Source organism: Bemisia tabaci, chromosome 6, assembly GCF_918797505.1.
Source record: "Bemisia tabaci chromosome 6, PGI_BMITA_v3".
In the NCBI taxonomy this organism is placed as follows: domain Eukaryota; kingdom Metazoa; phylum Arthropoda; class Insecta; order Hemiptera; family Aleyrodidae; genus Bemisia; species Bemisia tabaci.
In genome coordinates, this window is record NC_092798.1 from 47,778,149 (window position 1) to 47,797,443 (window position 19,295).

The following is a 19,295-nucleotide window of genomic DNA, read 5'->3' on the forward strand; positions in this document are numbered from 1 at the left end:
AGCTCGCTCTCGGCCGATCTGAGCTCAGTCGAGATGACCGAGTACGGGCTCGCCGGACTGGGCACATCGACGACATTGAAGCCCACTCTCGGGCTCACATCCTCCGCATTCCCGGGACTTGCCAGGTAGATCTCCAGGTTCTGCTTCGTGAATCCCGGTCGCGCCACGCCTGTCGGATCCTCTCGGCGAACTGCTTCCGGGAGATGAGGATCGTGTTCCGGTTGTACCCCAGCGCGCTCTCGCGGGCAACGGCCGGACCAGCCGTCTGCGGCCGCGACAGGCCTTTACACCGCTCGGCGACGACCTGGACGCCCGGAGTGGAACCCTCCTGGCTTTGACTGTTTTGACCGCGCTCGCCCCAGGCCAGGCGGAGCGGCCGTGGGGGCGGACCCCACGTGCCCCTACCGCGCCCCCTCCGCGGCCCGCTGTCGTGATGCGCTCTTTTGAGCGGGATTTCTTCTCCGCGTCGCCATTTTGTTTGTTGATGGAGCTGGCGCTTATGAGAAGGGTACCGAGTTCGGGGGTTTTGGGCGGCGGGGTGGTTTTTTTGGTGGTGGTGTTGTTGTTGTTGTCTTTGTCGAATTTCCGGTCGTTGAGTTCCACCGATGATCGCTTTTGCAGGCTTCTCTGGGACGCCTGAGGGAGTGATAGTTGTCGCACGGGTCCTGATCTTTTTTTTATGGACATGCTATCGACACTGCGGCTCGAGACGGGGTTATTTCTGAAACAAACGAAAAATATTTTCAAACGGTCAAATAGATGCTGAAACTAAGGGATGTTGAAGATGTAGTGCACAGTTGAAATATTTTAGGAATTTCTAAAATCTATTCTTTAACGCACGATTTCCTTGGTCCGTGTCGTGTGTTTTCCAATTTACAGCCTTAGGGATCATTTTAATTTCGTCCCAGAGATTCGGTTTGCCGAAAGAGAATCGTGAGGTTTTGCGTTCAACATATAAAACAATTGGAATCACATGCACAATGCTCTTGAAGCAAAAAAAAATGCGACAAAAATATACCCAAAAATGGTTTGCAGTGGGTGAGTTTATGGTACGTGTGGACTTATAATCGTAGTAAATCAACATCTTGGCTGATCCTGATTTCGAGATACCGTAATTTGAAAGTGTCATAATGAATGAAAGTTTTCTACTGATTTTGATCCGCTTTTTTTATACATTGGTCCGTGGAATCTGTGTTGATCGGTTCACGTTTTTATTCTTCGTTCGATTCATTTCGATCGAATACATACCCTTTCGTTACACGCAGACCTCCTATCATACTCTTTTTTTTAACAGAACAATTCGCCTTCAGCTGCGTCTGCAGCGATAGTTGTTACGAATATGTTGTGCGTGCTGATTCTAGATCAATACATACTCGACTCTCTGAAGGCGTTTTTTGTGAACAAGTAGCGCAATCTATCGGAGGACGAACAAAGTAGGGATTGAGAATCAATATCATTTCTGTTGTTCTCCAATAGGATGCTCTACTTTCGCACATTGAACGCCTTCGAAGAGTCAAGTATGTAATGGGCTGAGATCAGCACGCACAACATACCTATAACAACAATTGCTGCGGATGCAGCTGAAGGCGAATCGAAAACAACCTCGAAACAACAAATTTGTTGGAGGACTTTTTAGGACTAAAATTTGTAACGCGGTATATTTTATTATGCATTTAAACTTAGGTAATTTTTTAGTTAATACAAGAATAAAACCAATTACACAGCGGGTAGTATGGTGAAAGTAACAAAAGGGTATGTATTCGATCGAATTGAATCGAACGAAGAATAAAAACGTTGGCTGACCAACACAGATTCCACGGACAAATACATAAAAAAGCGGATCAAAATCAGTTGAAAACTTGCATTCACTATGAAAATTTCGAATTGCGGTTTCTCAAAATAAAGATCAGCCAAGACTTTAATTTTCCACAATTTTAAGTCCGCACGTACCATAGACTCACCCCTCGCAAACCGCGTTTCGGTACATTTTTGTCGCATTTTTTTGCTTCAAGACCACTATGTACGTAAGAGATATATATCTACTAAAATGGGTACAATTTTTTAATATTATTTAAGAATTCATTTATGTCGGTTTTCGTGCACCTCTCTGATTGAACCTGATTGCCAGTGCAGCAAGTTCTTATATTATGGAGGGGAGAGGGTGTGGATTCGATTGACATGAATTGATCGAAAAACCAAAACGTGAATCGATGATCGACAACCGTGAGTCGATCGACAAATCTGTGGGTCAGTCAACAAACCCATGAATTGATCGACAAGTTCGTTAATCGATCGATAAACCTGTGAGTCGATCGATTTAAGGTTGTCGATCGGATTGGCGTCGTCCGATTCACGTTTTCATTTTTCGATCGAATCCGTGCCCTCCTTGAAGGGGGTCACAATCTTCAAACTCGTATACATGATTTGAATACGTGCAAACGATCAATGCTCCTGCTTTCATAACAATTAGACAACGATATGTATGTTCAAGCCAGCCGTAATGAAAGTAGGCGACAATAAGTCGGAAAATTAGGGTGGGAGGAAGAAAAACAAGGAGAGAGCGAAAGGAATATGAATAAAGAGGGCACGGAGACAAAGGGATGAGCGGACGCGCTGATGCTACTGTTCTAGTTTTCAATCGGCCGTCACAACACAACATGTAAGTTATGTCATAATTTACAGTGCCACGTTACCTCCACCACCCCCCGCCATGTTGTGGGGGCTCCATGTCAACCCCTCTGCCCCCACCTTCGTGACCCTTTTCCCGCCACCCCGCGTTCGCCCATCATCCCTCCACGTGCTCACAGCTTTATCACGACAAATCTACGATCCCCATTTACATTCTTGCCAAAGCATCTATTTGTATTCGCACGGCAGTGATTTAAGACTGTGAAAGTATTCAAAGAACATTTTTTATTTTTATTTATTTATTTATTTATTTTTTATTTTTTCTTTTTTTTACGAAATCAACCTGCAGAATCCTCCTATCTGAAGTTCATGTTACTTAATTCCGTGCCATTTCTTTCTTTTTCGGACAGAAATGGACGGTTTATGCCAAAAGAAACCAGCGACGAGTGGAAAAGAAGGAGTGCACTCGTTAGATGCAGACCGTGAAGATGAATGGGAATTATTAAGCGCCAGTGACGTCAGCGTCGACGACGGGGACGAGTAATTGTCGGGAGTCCTGAGAACTTCCGTGATTTTTTTTCACTGTGCGAAGAAAAATCCGTGAAAACCTCAAGGAATAATATTGATTTGGTGTCCTCCAAAAAAATAAAAAAGAAACAAAGATTCTTAGACACCGCAAACGAGATACGTGGTCTGGTAGTGTTACGGTCGATATTGAACTGCTAAGTGGTTACTGGGCCTCTAGACAAGGTACGAATTTAAGCAATCTGATACATGTTTCTTAACAAGAATTTCACGTAGAGCACGATTCGCGCAACGAAAATTACTGAAACCATCTACTTACGAAGATATTAACGTTTTTATTTCACATTGGTTACGAGGAATTTTAACTGCCCGCTCACAAGAAACTCAAAGCTCTACGTGAGTCAAATCGCGCACTACAACGGTTTCAGCAAGCTTCTCAGTCGAGCAATGTTCATTTCCCACTATGAGTTGTTCAAACTATAAGCAATTTGCAATAGCTGAGCCAAAGCGTCCAGATTGAGGTTGCCAGATTTTTATATCGCAGATACTGTCATGATAACGTTTAGCGCGCGATGTGAATCACGTAGAGCATTGAGTATTTATAAGTGGGTGGTTTGAATTCACGCATCAAGAATCATTAAATATCTTTGCAAGGAACTAATTTCGGTAATTTTCGTTGTGTACATCGTGTTTTACGTGAAATTTTGGTTTTGAAACATGTATCAGAATGCTGAAATTGGTACCTTATCTAGTGGTCCATTGCCTCAATAAAATGCATTGAAAGCGTGATGCTGCGATGAAGGTATGTTTTTAGTCGTGTACCGGGCTTCGTAAACCAATCAGTGCAAAACACGGAGGTCGGTGAATTCGGCAACGTTGACGTGGTTGTGAATTACGGGCGGGCCACGTTGTATATTACTTTGTCATTTCTATGCATGCACACGATGCACCGATGCACCGGGACCGTATGACGTATCATGCGGTGTCCTCGAGTGATGCAGTCCGTTCCGCGTCACTTTTACAATTATACAAACACAATCAAAGAGGCCGTTCAAAATTATGTATACAAACAACGAGGGGTCTGAGCTTGGCTAACGCTGCCGTGATATAAATTAAAGGGAACAGTAAGTGCAAAAATTAAGTTTGTAGAAAACGGGCTAAGGGGCTTCTGACCGGACAATGTTATTAAAAAGAACCTCCGTTCTTTGTCAAATTGCCAATCATCCGGGAGACTGTTTTGAATCGTTCAGATTTTTAACATGTTAAAGCGCCTTCAATTTCTTATGATACTGTGCACCATCTCTGTTGCGAGGTAGTTGCTTGAGGCGCCGCGCGCCGTGCTGCCAGCACGAGACGCGCACTGACGCCTACAAACCTCAAAGGATACTTCACGCATTGCGCAATGCTTGAAGTATCCCTTAAGGTTTGTAGGCGGCAATGCTCGTTTCGCGCTGGCAACACGCCGCGCCTCTCCGTTGTGTTCGGCTTTAATATTTATTGAAATTTTATTGAAAGAAGCCTTTGTCCTTTCTCAAATTATCACCAATCGTGCGATAGACTGCTAGAAATCGTTTGGATAAATAAAAATCAACTGACTTTATTTCAATTACATAAATAGGGTATTTTTCATTATCATTCTAGATTTCTTGTTAGGCAAGACAGCCGTAAGTGCTATCATCAGCAGGCTTTCGTTGTTGCGTTTCGGACACACAACAAACACATTTTCAGGTTAGATATCAGCAGAAGAGGGAGACACTTTACATGAAAGCACTGATTTCATTGGCTCTCTGGAGGAATATTGTCACTTACTGCTGTCTTGCCTGAAACCATGTCATTTTTTGCGCACTTACGGCCTTCTCCTCTGTCTCTTTTTGCTACGATTAAGATGAATTTTACTGTTTTAGCTTTTTCAGTGATTTCATCTGAAAAAGATAGGACGTATTTTGAAGGAAACTCGATTTCGGAAATTGGACACTTACTGCTTTCTTCGCTATATCACGGCAGTACGGGCTCTCAAAAAGGCGGGAGGAGTAGTCAATGCTAGGCTTATCTTATCTTAGCCACCTTCTTAAAGAAAAATAAATGAAATCTTAAAATGATCGATCTTTCAATTTTATTTGCAATATATTTAGAAAAATGTTTGTGTATGATGATCAATCCAGGTTCACGTAATTCAAAATTATGTAAGAGGTTGGCTCATAGATGCGATACAGGGGTGTTAAAAGGGAATCAAAAAGTCGGCCAAAATGGCTCACGTAATATTTGAATGGCCCCAGGGAGCGATGAGCCCCGCTACCCCGACATTTTAGGAGCACAGATTAAAACAACGCAAGTGCCGTCAGGACCACTGAAAAAAAATATGGTGGATTTTACCATACTCTGAAAAAGTGAACCGAGTATGGTTATCAACACCAGACTCTATGGTATCATTTACCATATTATAGTAGGTATCATTAGAGTTCTGGTGAATACTACGATGATTCTGGTTATTTCCCCTAAATCGTACCTTTGTGTAAAAATTCAAGTAGACTTATAGTAGTTGTTACCATACTTTTTTTTCAGTGACCGCATTTTCCGGTCAAACACTCTCGATTCAAATCCACCCAAACTTAAGTTTTGCACCTAGAGCTCGTTGGAGCCACACGGAAGACACGTCAACATGCGGCGCATAATACCAATATCATAAGAACCGACTCAAGAAATGTGTTTTACGAGCTGCTTAGGGATCGGAAGGAGGTGATTAAATACTTGTGAGCTGCACGATAGACTCCGAGGAGATAAATGCCCGATGCTAATGAACAGCATCGCCTGCGCGGTGTCTGGTGATATCGCCATCGGGCGCCGGGCGCCGGGAGCCGGGAGAGGTGTTGGCAACGGGGTCATAGCACTCGATAATAATTGGGTTCAATAACTCCCCGCTTCGATTCCTAATCAATCTCCCCCACGTTTCTGCAATTTCGCGCGCTTTTTCACAGGAAGCAGGAAGCAGTGCACTGCCGTGTTAAGGAAAAACGCCGTATGAAAATTCGAGAGTTGCCAAATTTCCTTCACTAAAATGTTAGTTTTTGACGAAATCAATGAATATTTTTTATATATTCGATTCCTAATCAATGTCCCGACGTTTCTGCAATTTCGCGCGCTTTTTCACAGGAAACTGGAAGCAGTGCACTGCCGGGCTAAGGAAAAACGCTGTATGAAAATTCGAGAGTTGCCAAATTTCCTTCACGAAAATGTTAATTTTTATGGACATTTATGAATATTTTTGTCTGAAATTTTTAGGAACTTAGGGTGAAATGGCGAACAGAATTATCTGAAAAATGGAGAATTTGCTCGCATTATTTTTATTGCTTCATCTACACGGAGAAAAAAACTTCGTGCGTGGGACCCGAATTTTAGGTCATATGGATCTCTGAAGTTTTCGGATTGAGCATCCGAACACTTAAGGTCCAGCTGCTGAGGTTTGGATCACACATCTGAAACTTCAGTTCATGCATCTGAGGTACTTCGGTTCTCATATCCGAAAAACTTCGGTTCTCACATCTGAAATAAGATGTAAGAACTGAAGTTTCAGACGTGTGATCCGAACCTCGACAGCTAGACCTAAAGTGTTCAGATGGTCAATCTGAAAACTTCAGAGATCCATATGACCTAAACTTCGGGTCCCACGCACGAAGTTTTTTTCTCCGTGTAAGAGTGCTTAAAAAGGTGATTTCGCTGTATTTTTTTTCAAGTTTGTTCTGGTATGGGAAATAGTATAAAAATAGATTTAAAAGAGAGAAAATGCACCGCCTGGTGACGTCATCTAGCGGCACTTCCTAAATAAACAAATGTTTTTAGTGGATCAGATAATTTTGTCACATCTCCTCCTATATTTCTTAGTCAATTGATGAACCAAGGGTATCCTTGTGTTCAGTGCACTCGGTGGTTTCCATTTTAACGCGAAATTCATCAAATTTTAGACATTTGCAAATTCTCAATTAGAAGAAAAATATTAATAATTTTATCTGGAAAGTCGTGTCTTATCAAAGAAAATTTGGCAACGCCTGGGGGTTCAAACGGCGTTTATCCCAGCACTGGCAAGCTTGGACTTAGGGTGGTGCTTCAGCCCCTAGTTCCGTGTATTGCTATTATTAGTATTGTATTGTACTGCGATGTAATAATGAAAGAGCGAAAAACTTTGGTAAAAGAGCGTATGAGGCTTGCAGTGCTGCTAAGATCGTGCAATTATTCATAGCGTTTTCGGCAGATAAAATCCATTCACAGTTGACTTGATTCCTTACAAAAGAGAGTGAAAACTTGTAGCAGATTTAGGAAAAAATTCATAGCAGAACTGCCTGATAAGATTATTTTAACTAGCCCTCGTCTTCCCGACCAGGGCCTGAGAGGCCCTGGGCTTGTTTGTTTTTTGTGGCATTTCTTCTCAAAGCTATCTATAATTTTGTGCTTTTGTGACATCTCTACAAAAACCTTCAAAAACAATATTTTAGTGAAATTATAAAAAAAAAAAAAAATTCTAGGCACAGTAATTTTTTTTTCACCTCTACCCCGTGACTTCCCAACCAGGGCCTCCCAGGCCCTGCTGTCAATTCAGAGGGAATTTTTGTTTTATTTCGCCATGATAGTTGGCACTAGTGTTTGTTATTGTTTTGTTTTGAGGTTATGTGATTATCGCCGATGTTCAAGATAAATTGATAAGAAACAAGACCATTTTTTTTTCAAGTAAGTAATGTTTTTTGTTATTTTATCATTCAAAATGTAGGAGTATTTATCATGTGGGATGCATTCATCAAATAGTTTGCATTTACTTTTCATCATATAAACTTGCCAGTTCTACATTGAACTCAGCTATTTATTCCCATCAGAAAACCAATCTTCAGTTTAGAAAACAGATGTTTTAATTCTTTTGAAAACCTAAACTTTTTGTAGAATTTGTTTCTGAAACGCCTCGTAAAGCTAGTCTGAATTTATTTCACGCTAATTTGGCCTTCATCTTTTTTTTCCTAGAAAATGGCTTTGAACGATACTGAGATAGATCTTCTTCTCGATAACTCAGAGGATGAAGATGATCCCCCAGGCCCACTTTGTGATTCCGATCTGGAGTCTGATTACTCTCCCGATGACTCGGAAGACAGCGATGCCTCTACTGACTCCAATTCAGACGATGAGAATGAAACAGCTAGTCAAATTACGAATGCTGCCAATGGAAGAGACGGTCCTCCTCCAAACAACGCTCCGGCTCCAGCACAAAATGTAGCCAGAGGAAGGGGACGCGGCAGATTTTATTTTTACTTAGTCAATACTTTTCCTGCCTTAGTCATGTTAAGTTAGTTACCTTGTGCTAGTTTCTTCGCATTCGTTACCAGTACTTTAGTTACTTTACGTTTGTTTTTGCGCTAAGTTTGTGTTTCTTTTTTTGAAAATTTATCTAACGTAATGTGTTCTTGGTTTTTGTAAATAGCTATTATGTTAGGTATTTCATGATTTCAAAGGTTCTAACAGGCAGTAAAATTTTAACTGTAGGCACTTATCTCCCTCTTTCAAAAATGTAGAGGTATTCCTCAGATATTGTATTTTTTTGTGACTGAATTTTCAAATGTTTCCAATCAGTTTAGAATTTTTCTTTCCTTACATATTTTCTTATTTTCTACTTTATGACTGATGAAATAAGACTGAATAAAAATATGATTCAAAAAAAATATTTTATTCTTTTACATTGTCCTATTTGTCTCTCAAACCTAAATAAAATAAAGAAAAAAGAGAAAAAAAAAGAAGCCTCAGTTGTTAGAAAGTGTCCCACGCAGAGAAAATGTTTCCAAAATATGATAAAAACTAAAAAAAACAAAAAAAAATTGAAAAAAATGCAAAACATAATGAACAAACCAAGCAGGCTATTTGATATTAGCAAATTTTTTACTTTAGTTTTGTAAAAATGAATAACTCACATGGTATTTTCTGTGAATTATGCGATTTTTTATAAAATTATTTTTGGAAGTTTTGCCATTTTTTTTTCTTTTTCTCATTGTTTTGATGGAAAAGAGAGAGGGTTGGAGTGATGGATGGAATACTGAAGAGTTGAGAGTACTGCATTCAAAATCAAAAATCAAAATTAAAATTATAACCACAACCTAATCAGTAAAAACCATGATGTTAAGAGTTGACGCGCCGTAAGCGGTTGAGTACATTCTTATAACTTTTCCCTCCCCCTCCCTCTTTCACTTCACCAAAACATTTTATGACACATAGTTATGAAAGATACTGTATATAAAGGCTAAAATAATAATAATTCATGGAAAATTAAATCAAAACAAGAAAAATGAATAATATACTTGTATGAAAATCAGGAACTTGGAATTTTCAGAGCTTGAGCGGGGGGGGGGGGGGGAGGTGAGGAGGTTATGCAAGAAATTATTTTTTAGTGAAAACAAAAAGTAGAAAAAGGGATATAACGTGTAAACTAGAGAAAAAGCGACAAAAAATAAGTGCCTCCCAGAGGCACGAGGCCGACGGCCTCAGAGGGCCTCCGAGGCCCTGGTCGGGCATTAGCGTAGAAAAAAATGGTCGGGAAGACGAGGGCTAGAGAACTATGTTGCAAAATCTTAACAGCATTGAAAGTAGCATACGCCCTTTTACCGAAGAATACTTCAATTCTAGTCATTATAAGTGCTTTTTTGAAAAATTGGAGTGTCAATGTATGGACCGATCATTGAAAAATGGTCATAAAAAAGTGAAGTTTTTTCCAGTTATTCACTCCTGCTATTAACTGGTAACCCTAAATTCACAAGTCCAACAGTGAAAGATCATGTACAGTTTTTTCCCCGAAAATCAGCTGTATTTACTTGTTTCAACCTCTGAATTGTCATAACTCGCTTGAAAATTAATCAATCAACTTGAAATGTATACAAATGTTTACCTTTTATAGTTCCTTTCAAACTCGTAGCACAATATACTTTATTTTGCATTTAAACTTAATTTATATCTTAGTTTATATTTAAAAGTTTTTTTGAGAATTCCATAAAAAAATACCATAAAATACAACTCTCTATTGGTAGCAATATGCATTAAAGAACTAACATGTTTTTCAACATGTATAATACGGTTGTTTCCGATTCGCCTTCAGTTGCCACCGCAGCAATTGTTGTTGCGAATATGTTGAGCGTGCTAATCTCAGCTCATTACATACTTGACTCTCTGAAGGCGTTTCATGTGCGAAAGTGAGCACCCTGTTGGTGAACATCAGAAGTAAGATTTAATGACAGGGTGCGCTACTTGCGCGCACATAAAGCGCCTTCAGGGAGTCTAGTATGTAATGAGTTGAAACCAGCACGCACAACGTATTCGTAACAACAATTGCTGCAGACGCAGCAGAAGGCGAATTGTTCTGTTAAAAAAAAGAGTATGGTAGGTAGTCTGCATGTAACGAGAGTGTATGTATTCGATCGAAATGAATCTAACGAATGATAAAAACGTGTGAACCGATCAACACTAACTCAATAGACAAATAAATAAGAAAACGGACCATAATCAGAAGAAAACTTGAATTTACTATGAAAATTTCAAACTGCGATGCCTCGAAATTAGGATAAGCCGAGATTTTTATTTCCCGCGATTTTAAGTCCTCACGTACCATAGACTCGCCTACCGCAACCGTTTTCGGATGCATTTTTGTCGCATTTTCGTTTTTGCTTCAATATCACAGTGTTCGGGGAACTTAAAAACAGGCCTACACTGGAAAAAAAACACATTGGATCTAGAGACCAGACTCTTAAAAACATCGACAAGAAAAAGTACTCTTGATTCAATCAGAATCTATCTTAAATCAAGAACCAAGCCTCTTCATTTAAGCGGATTTCGTTTTGATTTAAGCAAAAATCTGATTGAATCAAGAGTATTTTTTCTTGTCAATGTTTTCAAGAGTCTGGACTCTAGATCCAATGTGTTTTTTTTTTTTTTTCCAGTGTATATAGAATAGTGATTATGATCGCACGAGATGATCGCTTCTCTAATACGAATGTATTAAAGCTCTCCCGCTTGTTTGAAGTTTTTATGTGGAAAAAATGAGAAAGGCAAGTGAATTATTTCTACTTTTCACGTGCTACGCCAACGAGTAAATATTTTAGAGTCATTTTAAAAGTTGAAAGTAGTCTCGGCTGATTTCTGTGGATCAACGGCTAACAATGTAAAACAAGAACAAGAGGAAGCACAAATTCCCGTGTATGTTCGGGTATGCATGTTTCCGAAACTTTGATGACCCAAGAAAGTTGCTGAAACCTTGTTAGACAAACCGATTTATCCTCGCTCTCTTGCCAAATGTTCGTGTTTATTCAATATTTCTCCCTCTCAAGCATGCAGGATTGCAGGTGCGATGCGAAGATAAGGCACTCAGGGAGGCGAGTATTTACACTAACTTTCCCCACATGCCGGTCTCTATTGGCACAAAAATGAAGTTAAACGGTCGCAACTTATTTTTTAGGACACAAGATAAAGTTTTCCGCCGAAGCACATAAGACAAAAGTCCCACTCCTCGAAACCTCTCCTCGGTGAATTGAGATCCCGTTTTCCACCGTCGACCACAAATAAATTCATTGTAATCATTTTCTAAGCATTAAACTTTTCTTAAAAAGTATACAAAAATTCAACTCGGTTTCACTCCCTACTTGGAACGTGTTTCGACATCTTTGATGTCATTCTCAGCCACGACCAATATAAGGTTCTCGTAAGGTGCCGAAACACGTCCCAAGAAGGAGGAATAGTGCAAGTGAGCTGAAATTTCGTCTATTTTCAAATAAAAATTTAATCGTTGACATGTGCGGCACCAATTTATTATTTATTTGTATATTGGTATATTTATAATATTTATGTTTCGTGTATTAAGATTTTGTGAATATGTCTCATTACAACTTCGGGTGAAAAGAAGATAAAATTACTAAAATGATAAAAATATAAAATATTTAAAAAAAAAACACACATTTACGTAAATCAAAAGAAAACAGACTATTGCAGTTTCCGTCTACCGAGTTTTGGTGACCAAAACGTGGAACGGAACGAAAGTCTCCAAAGATTACACAAATTATCATCATCCACTCACGCAAGTATTCTTCCCGATTTTGACTTCCAAATATGTTACATACGATCATCATGTTGTACATCGATGTGTAATCGACATTATACCACCTATCTGAAAACTAGCAATTTTGCAGAGCGAAGAGAATATTTAGTCATTTTTGTAATTCTGAAATTAGATTTGCATTTATTTCATACACTACAGCGTCGTTGAAGCGCTCTACTACAGAATTGGAAAAAACTAAAATCATCAGCTTGCGTAATTTATACTGATCTAGAATACGGCAAACTTGCTAATTTTTTTTCGCCAAAATTGTCGGTTAGGCGCTGTTTTTCGTTCGCCCTCGATATTGTATGTGAGAGTATGGAGGAAGTGTCGTCACTGAAAGTTACAATATTATAACATGATAATTGATTAAGAAATCGAGCTACAAGCCAAAAAGTGATTTTTTAATCAATTATCTTGTTCTATGCAGCTTAGCCAGCCAAATTTGGCATTAAAATGTAGTTACAATTATATTTTTTCACAATCCTCATTTAATTCAGCACATTAATGAATGCATAAACACCGTCAATGAAATCCAAAGTTTTGCAGCTATGCCGGATGAAAAAGTTCTCATTGTTTATCTCGAACTGTAGGAATAACAGTAGAAGGCTCATCAAAAACTTAGACAACTTGAAACAACCGTATAAGAAGTGCAAGTAAGTTTCTCGGTTAACGGTGCAACATTCACACCTCCGTGGTATTTGATCGTTGATGTTCAATTGAAAGAGTTACTGTAGTTACGATGGATGCAGGATGTTTACCCTCGAGGCAACTGATGTAACAGTAACATTAATTGTTCATATGGAAATAATATACATTTTACTCTGGAAACTGAATAAAAAATATTGAGACAAGACAAGCGTTCCAGCATGGAAAACTTGATCTGCAGTCTTAAGAGAATGTGCACCATGAACGTGTGGCCTCTAATTGCTCAATATGTTTTGATAAAATACAAATTTTGAATTCGTCAGACGGATTTATTTGCAAATGGACCAAATACCTCGAGCAAAAAAGATGCAGTACCAAAAAAAAATCGAGATTTTTTTATAGGACAAGGGGTCTGCTTGCTGAAAAATTTTCCTATAGTTTCTCATTAAAAAAATTGTGTTTCAAATTCTGAACTTCAATATTTTGCAAAGATATTGTGTGTATTTATCTTTAAAAATGAGTGTAAAATTGAGTTGTCTAAGTTGGTAGCTTGAAATTAAGGTACGTTACCTCGTCTAGCACAGGACGAATTGAAGAAAGTGAAAGCTCTCATGAAGTTCACAGGCATGAAGTAAATTAAAAAGTGGGAAAAAAGTGACAAACAGCATTACAGAATTATTTCCTTTGAAGTTTTTGGAGAATTTAGATTGATGGTCGACTTAATGTATCTGAACATTCTAAAATAGCATGTTCATAACTGTCTTCGGTGAAATATATGTTTAAGCAGGGAGCAGTTTGACAAATTTTAAATATGCATCCTTAAATAAGCTCCTCCTTTTGCACGGTGGTATAATATTTGTCTTTTCTCAGATGCGGGAACAAGACTGGATTTTTCTGTTGCAAAATTGGACCAATCGATTCAATTTTGACAGGAAAATAATAGTGCGATTTTTGCCCAAAATTTCGCTCATTTTTGTAAGTATTTACAGGGATAAGCAGTGAAACCTTCAATTAGGTCAGCTTGAGTTCCCAATTGGTGAACTTAAGTTCGCTCTTTCGGGTGTAAGGAAAAGGTTACGTTCATTTTTATTGTCATTTCTGAAAATCCAGCGACTTCAGCCGCAGCAGGGGTGGCTTAGTGCATCAGGTTCGCCTTCAATTTCGAATGATACCGTGCAACGCTCGGGTGGTCGAATAGTTGCATTGCGCATTTGTACGCTAAGAGGTCACGTTTATTTCGTTATTTTTCCTCAAAATCCAGCGTGCGTCAAAGCCGCCTTCAATTTTGAGTGACACTGTGCTACGCATGAGTGTTCGAATAGTGTTTCAGTGTTTAGTGTCTAGGCGAAGGTATTGATTATGTTCATTGTTTTCCTTTAACATCTAACGACTATATCCGTTGCAGGAATCGACCTAAGTTGGTGCTTTTAGTTCGCCTTCAATTTCGAGTGATACTGTGCCACTCTTGGGTGGTCAAACAGTTGCATTGCGTTTATGATCGCTAAATATAGGTCGTGTTTACTTGTATTATTATGTTTTGAACGGCTCAAAGCTATACTGGTGTGCCTGACTTTAAGCATCTGAGAGACAGTCAGAAAAGTATTCATTGGTAATAGGATAGGATATCAAAGATATGTCACTGCAAGAAGACTGACCTCTTTACGGTGAGATTCTGTTGCTTCAAGAATGATATGAGGGGCCCAACAATTTCCTAACAAAAATACAATTTGCCGGGGGGACTTTTGCAGCGGTAAAATGTAACAACGTTCTTTCGTTGGGTTTAGACAATGAACCATAAAAAGCGAAAGTTCTCACGAAGTTATTAGATACTGAGTAAGTTAAGCAGTGGGAAAAAGTTGACGAAAAGCACTACTTAATGTGTCATAATGTGTCAGCAAAATATTCATAACCTCTCTCCCAAAAATATGTTTTGACAAGAAGCAATTTCCCAAAATTTCGCAACGTTGAAACAAAGTTACGTACTTTTGGCAGGTAAGCGATGAACTGTGAAACTTCGCTAACGATAAGCCCTCATTAGTTAAACGGTGAGAAAAATATGGTGAAAAGGACTGCATTTCGACTGTTTCGACGTTTCAACATTACAATTTGTAATTTCTGTTGAAAATTTTAAGTCCAACCTTTTTGATTGACTTGATCCATAGTGCGTCGAATTGTAGATAGGGTCTTTCGTCGGGTAAACGATAACTGTGAAAAGTGAAAGTTCCCACGAAGTTTCGCTGACGATACGTCCTCATTAAATTAGGAAATGAGGAAAAGATGTCGAAAAGCACTACATTCCGACTGAAAATGAGAGGGACATTTTCTCAAAATTTTGCATACAATCATGGTATAAACTAGAGAGATTTTCAATTAGAAACCCCTAGCAGTCTCCCGCTAAAAAATACAGTTTTTGAGTGGAAATTGTGCAACGTCGAATCGAAGATAGGTTATTTCGTCAGGTAAACGATGAACTGTGACAAGTGAAAGTTCTCAGGAAACTTTGCTGACAAAAAGCTCTCATTAAGCTTGACAGTGAAAAACATGTGGCAAAAAGCACTAAATGCCGATTGAAAATGAAAGGGTAATTTGTTTCAAAATAATAATCAGAGAGAATCCCAAATAGAAACGCCTAACATTCTTCTAATAAAAATACGGTTATCTAGTAAAAACTTCGTATCGTAGAATCGTAGGCATGTTTTTCCTTCGTGTAAACGATGAACTGAATCGCATTTAGCAAAAAAGAACCAGCGCAATTACATTGTTTTCAAAAAGGCTCAACTTCTCATTTTCTTTTAAAAATACTTAATATAAGTCCAATATTAAAATTCTCGGAATTATTTCCCTATATATTTAACAATTTTTGCAGGAAACTAAAACTATTTGTTATCCTAGGAGATTTCCCAGATAATTATGAAGAGACAATATTTTTACAACATTGTAATCGCACTGGTTCTTTTTTGCTAAGGCGATCCAGTTCATTGTTTACTAGAAGAAAAAAGCTCTCAACGATTTGGAGTCGCGAAATTTCCACTCGAAAACCGTATTTTTATTAAAAGCCTGCTAGGCGTTTCTGATTATAAATTTCTCTGAGTTTTACATCAATTGCAAGCAAAATTTTGGAGACAAATTTTTATTAAAAAAATACTTAATATAATTAAATTTAACACTTTTTTGCGAGAAGCCAAAACTCCTTGCTATTCTGGGAGATTTTTCAGATAACTATGAAAAAACAACATTTTTACAACATGGTAATCGCCCTGCTTCCTTTTTGCCAGATGCGATTCAACTGTGGAAAGTGAAAGTTCCCACGAAGTTTCGCTGACGATAGACCCTCATCAAGTTGGAGAGTGGGAAAAAGGTGGCGAAAAGCTACTACTCACCGGGTGAAAGTTGGATCCTAGTTAGGGTCTCCATGGAGTCATCGGGCGGGAAATTGTCGCGAAGTTGGGAGGTAAACAAACTGTTGCAGGCTAATGAATAACCTGTAATTAGGGCTAATGACCGCCACCGGAGTCGGGAGCTCCGGGCCGACTCGCGTCGCGTCGCGCGAGCTCACTGAGTGAACACTGAGTGACTTTAACTCGGACCGGGGGCAGCCTGACTCCCGAATTGTTTCCCGGCTAACTAGGCGCCTCATTTAGACCGATCAGCCCGATACCAGGATCCCTATCGATTCTGCTCAATAGCTCCCCCGAACCGCGGATGTTTCTCTTGTTTATTGTTTAGCCCGGTTGCTATGAGAGACCACGTGTTCCCCGACGGCATCTCCGAGTCGCTTGACCTGCTAATGTTAGTTTAAGCCCTTCCGTCTTGGCAATATCACCGTTTTCTCCAGCGTCCGGTAGATCAAAAATATTTTAGGTCAAATTTGCATGACATTTTTTGATTTGTCAGCTCAATATCGTGTTAATACCAAGGTGATGAAATAGATCGCATTTAGCAAAAAGGAACCACCTCGATTACAGTTTTGTAAAAAGGTTTATTTTTCACGGTTATATCTAAAACATCTCTCAGAATAGCAAAAAGTTATTGCTCCCCACCAAAAAATTGTTAATTTCAAAGGAGAATAATTGTGTACATTTTAATACTGCAAATATATTGATTATTTTTAAAGGGAAAGAAGAAGTTGCACGATTTTGAAAACACTGTAATCGCGCTGGTTCCTTTTTGCTGAATGCGATCCAAATGATGCTGGGTCCACAGCATTTTGGAAGGAAAACAAAGTAAAAAAAAGTCAACTTAATATTCCAACGCAAGCTGCCTGAGCTGAACACTCTCCCCCTTCAATCTGACACTGGTATTCATTAGAGCTCAAAAATGTTTGACTCTAATTGAAAATTTTTTGGAGCCTTTTGGCTTTGTTTTCCCCGAAAAATGGTATGGACCCAGTACCATTTTATCACCTAGTTAGATACAGTTTGGACCATTTCTTAGTGTTTTTTCTCTTTAATACTAAGTCCACACATTGTAGAAATCCTGTCCTTTCAATGAAAAAAATAGTTCTGTTCATGGGGCTCATGCAGTTTCCATTTAGAGGACGGAGTAATCTGTGCCCACGACTGAAGTTTAGTTCTCACAACAGAAAATTGCTGTAAGTATAACAAAGAGAATGCAGGAGATCTGTGAACAGAAAGCTTCTGTCATTAGCACCGACTATTTTTTTCTAGTTCCTTTATTGTCCACAATACTTGCCAATTATTGAAGAAATCTCGGGTCAACGTTTGAGCTAAGTCCTTCAATGTATCAGATCAATGGCTTGTTAATATTGAGGTTACTTGGTACAATGTGAAAAACTTCTCCCTTAGTAAAACATTTTTGCATCAAGAAAAACGTACTAAGGTGTTTTTGTAAAAATGCAGAAAAATGAAGCGAAAAGCATGATACATACATAACAAGGAACTGCTCACATGTTGGGGAATGAAACTCACTCAGATGGACCATTTTTATTAAAGATTCATTTAATTTCAACAAGTAGGTAAGCAAAATATCGTTCCTTAGATTATTTTGTGATCAACAAAATCTGTTGATGTACATCGTTATCTATATTGGCAGTAAAAATCCTGATGAAACAAAAGTAAATAAATAAATAATTAATCAAAGTAATTAAAGAGAAAAACATTTCAACTGACATAGGGGAAAATAAACCGCCTCTTACACGTCAGTAATAAAAGTGACATCTATTATCAGTGCAAATTTTTTCTAAATTTTATTATGTACATAAGATAGCAGATAACTTTCGCACTCGTGTGGCATAAGTTTATTAATGCTTAAATGCCTGAAACCTGAAATAGGTTTTTATACTACTGTATGCTCAATGCAACATTTTTGGTTCTGAAAGGCCCCGTCTAAAACCCAATGAAGCTATCAGAGAGGAGAAGTCGTACTTTCAACCCTCCTCTTGTGCGAATGGTCCATTTTCCTCTCTAAAATGCTAGCCTCAATTTTCCCAACAACTTTCGCATTGGTTTACCTAGATAGGTCGTACCAGCGAAACCAGCGCCGCACGATAGCATTGCGTGAAAACTCTAGCTCACCCAGGAATTTTGAAACGAAGATAGTTTTTGATGAAAAAGGGTTTTTTTCATGCCAGAAGACCTGTTGCAAGTACAACTCTCTTGTCAGGACCTGGTGAATTAGAGAAGAATCTTAGAAAACTTCCTTCCGGAAGCTGAATCCAAATTGATCACACTTGAATCTCAGCGTTCTGCCAAGTTGAGGAGGTCCACAATAGAACACGGTAACTTTTCCTTTCTTCTGATCCAAAAGTTGCTTGAACACTTTGTCCCAGTTTGGTCTGCCTGCATTTGTTCGGGTTTTCAATCCGGTGATTAGATCTCGTTTTTCCTGTGGAAGAGAGAATAAAATTCTGAATTAAATATCAATTTAAAAAAAAAAATTAAATTCTCATCTGGAACCAAAATCAAGACTCTGTGAATATATTTTGACTATATTCTTTAATTCACAATAAGGAGCCCTTTTTTCCTAGTACATCCATTAAAACGCACATATCCACGGCCAAATACTGAAAAATATGTTGTTTCTAAGGTGAGCTAGAAAAAATGATTCTTTGTTGCAATATTTTTTATCCACTCTGAGTATACTTACAAACACACAAGTATGACATTGGACAAAGTCTGAGAGGAATTAATATGTGCGGTGGGGGGGGGGGGGGTGAAAAGTGTTCATATTTTACGGGGCTATTTGGATAAGGGAAGACTGAATACCAACTTTTCCTCTGCAAAGGTGCAGTCATGCTACCTATTATGAAGGAGATCTTTTGCATCAAACTTAAACTCTGAAAAAGTGAATAATTATCAGAGATTTTCTAGAGAAGAACCAATTCGACCCTCTTTTATTGAGAGTGCTCCCCAACCCCTTCCCACCAGGT

General features: G+C 38.7%; 2 protein-coding genes across 2 annotated transcripts in view; one reads left to right on the forward strand and one right to left on the reverse strand.

Moving 5' to 3' along the window:
* Positions 1 to 7,512: 7,512 nt before the first annotated feature.
* LOC140224766 (uncharacterized) lies at positions 7,513 to 9,278 on the forward strand. Its single transcript, XM_072301322.1, has 2 exons — positions 7,513 to 7,872; positions 8,158 to 9,278. Exon 2 carries the CDS (start codon positions 8,161 to 8,163, stop codon positions 8,479 to 8,481), a length of 321 nt encoding a protein of 106 aa, XP_072157423.1. The 5' UTR covers positions 7,513 to 7,872; positions 8,158 to 8,160; the 3' UTR covers positions 8,482 to 9,278.
* An 8,569-nt stretch (positions 9,279 to 17,847) lies between these two features.
* Positions 17,848 to 19,295, reverse strand: part of Nox (NADPH oxidase) — a 192,476-nt gene continuing 191,028 nt past the window's right edge. Inside the window, exon 21 of the mRNA XM_072301759.1 lies at positions 17,848 to 18,751. Coding sequence (XP_072157860.1) covers positions 18,554 to 18,751 — 198 coding nt within the window. The 3' untranslated portion in view covers positions 17,848 to 18,553. The remainder of the gene's footprint in view (positions 18,752 to 19,295) is intronic.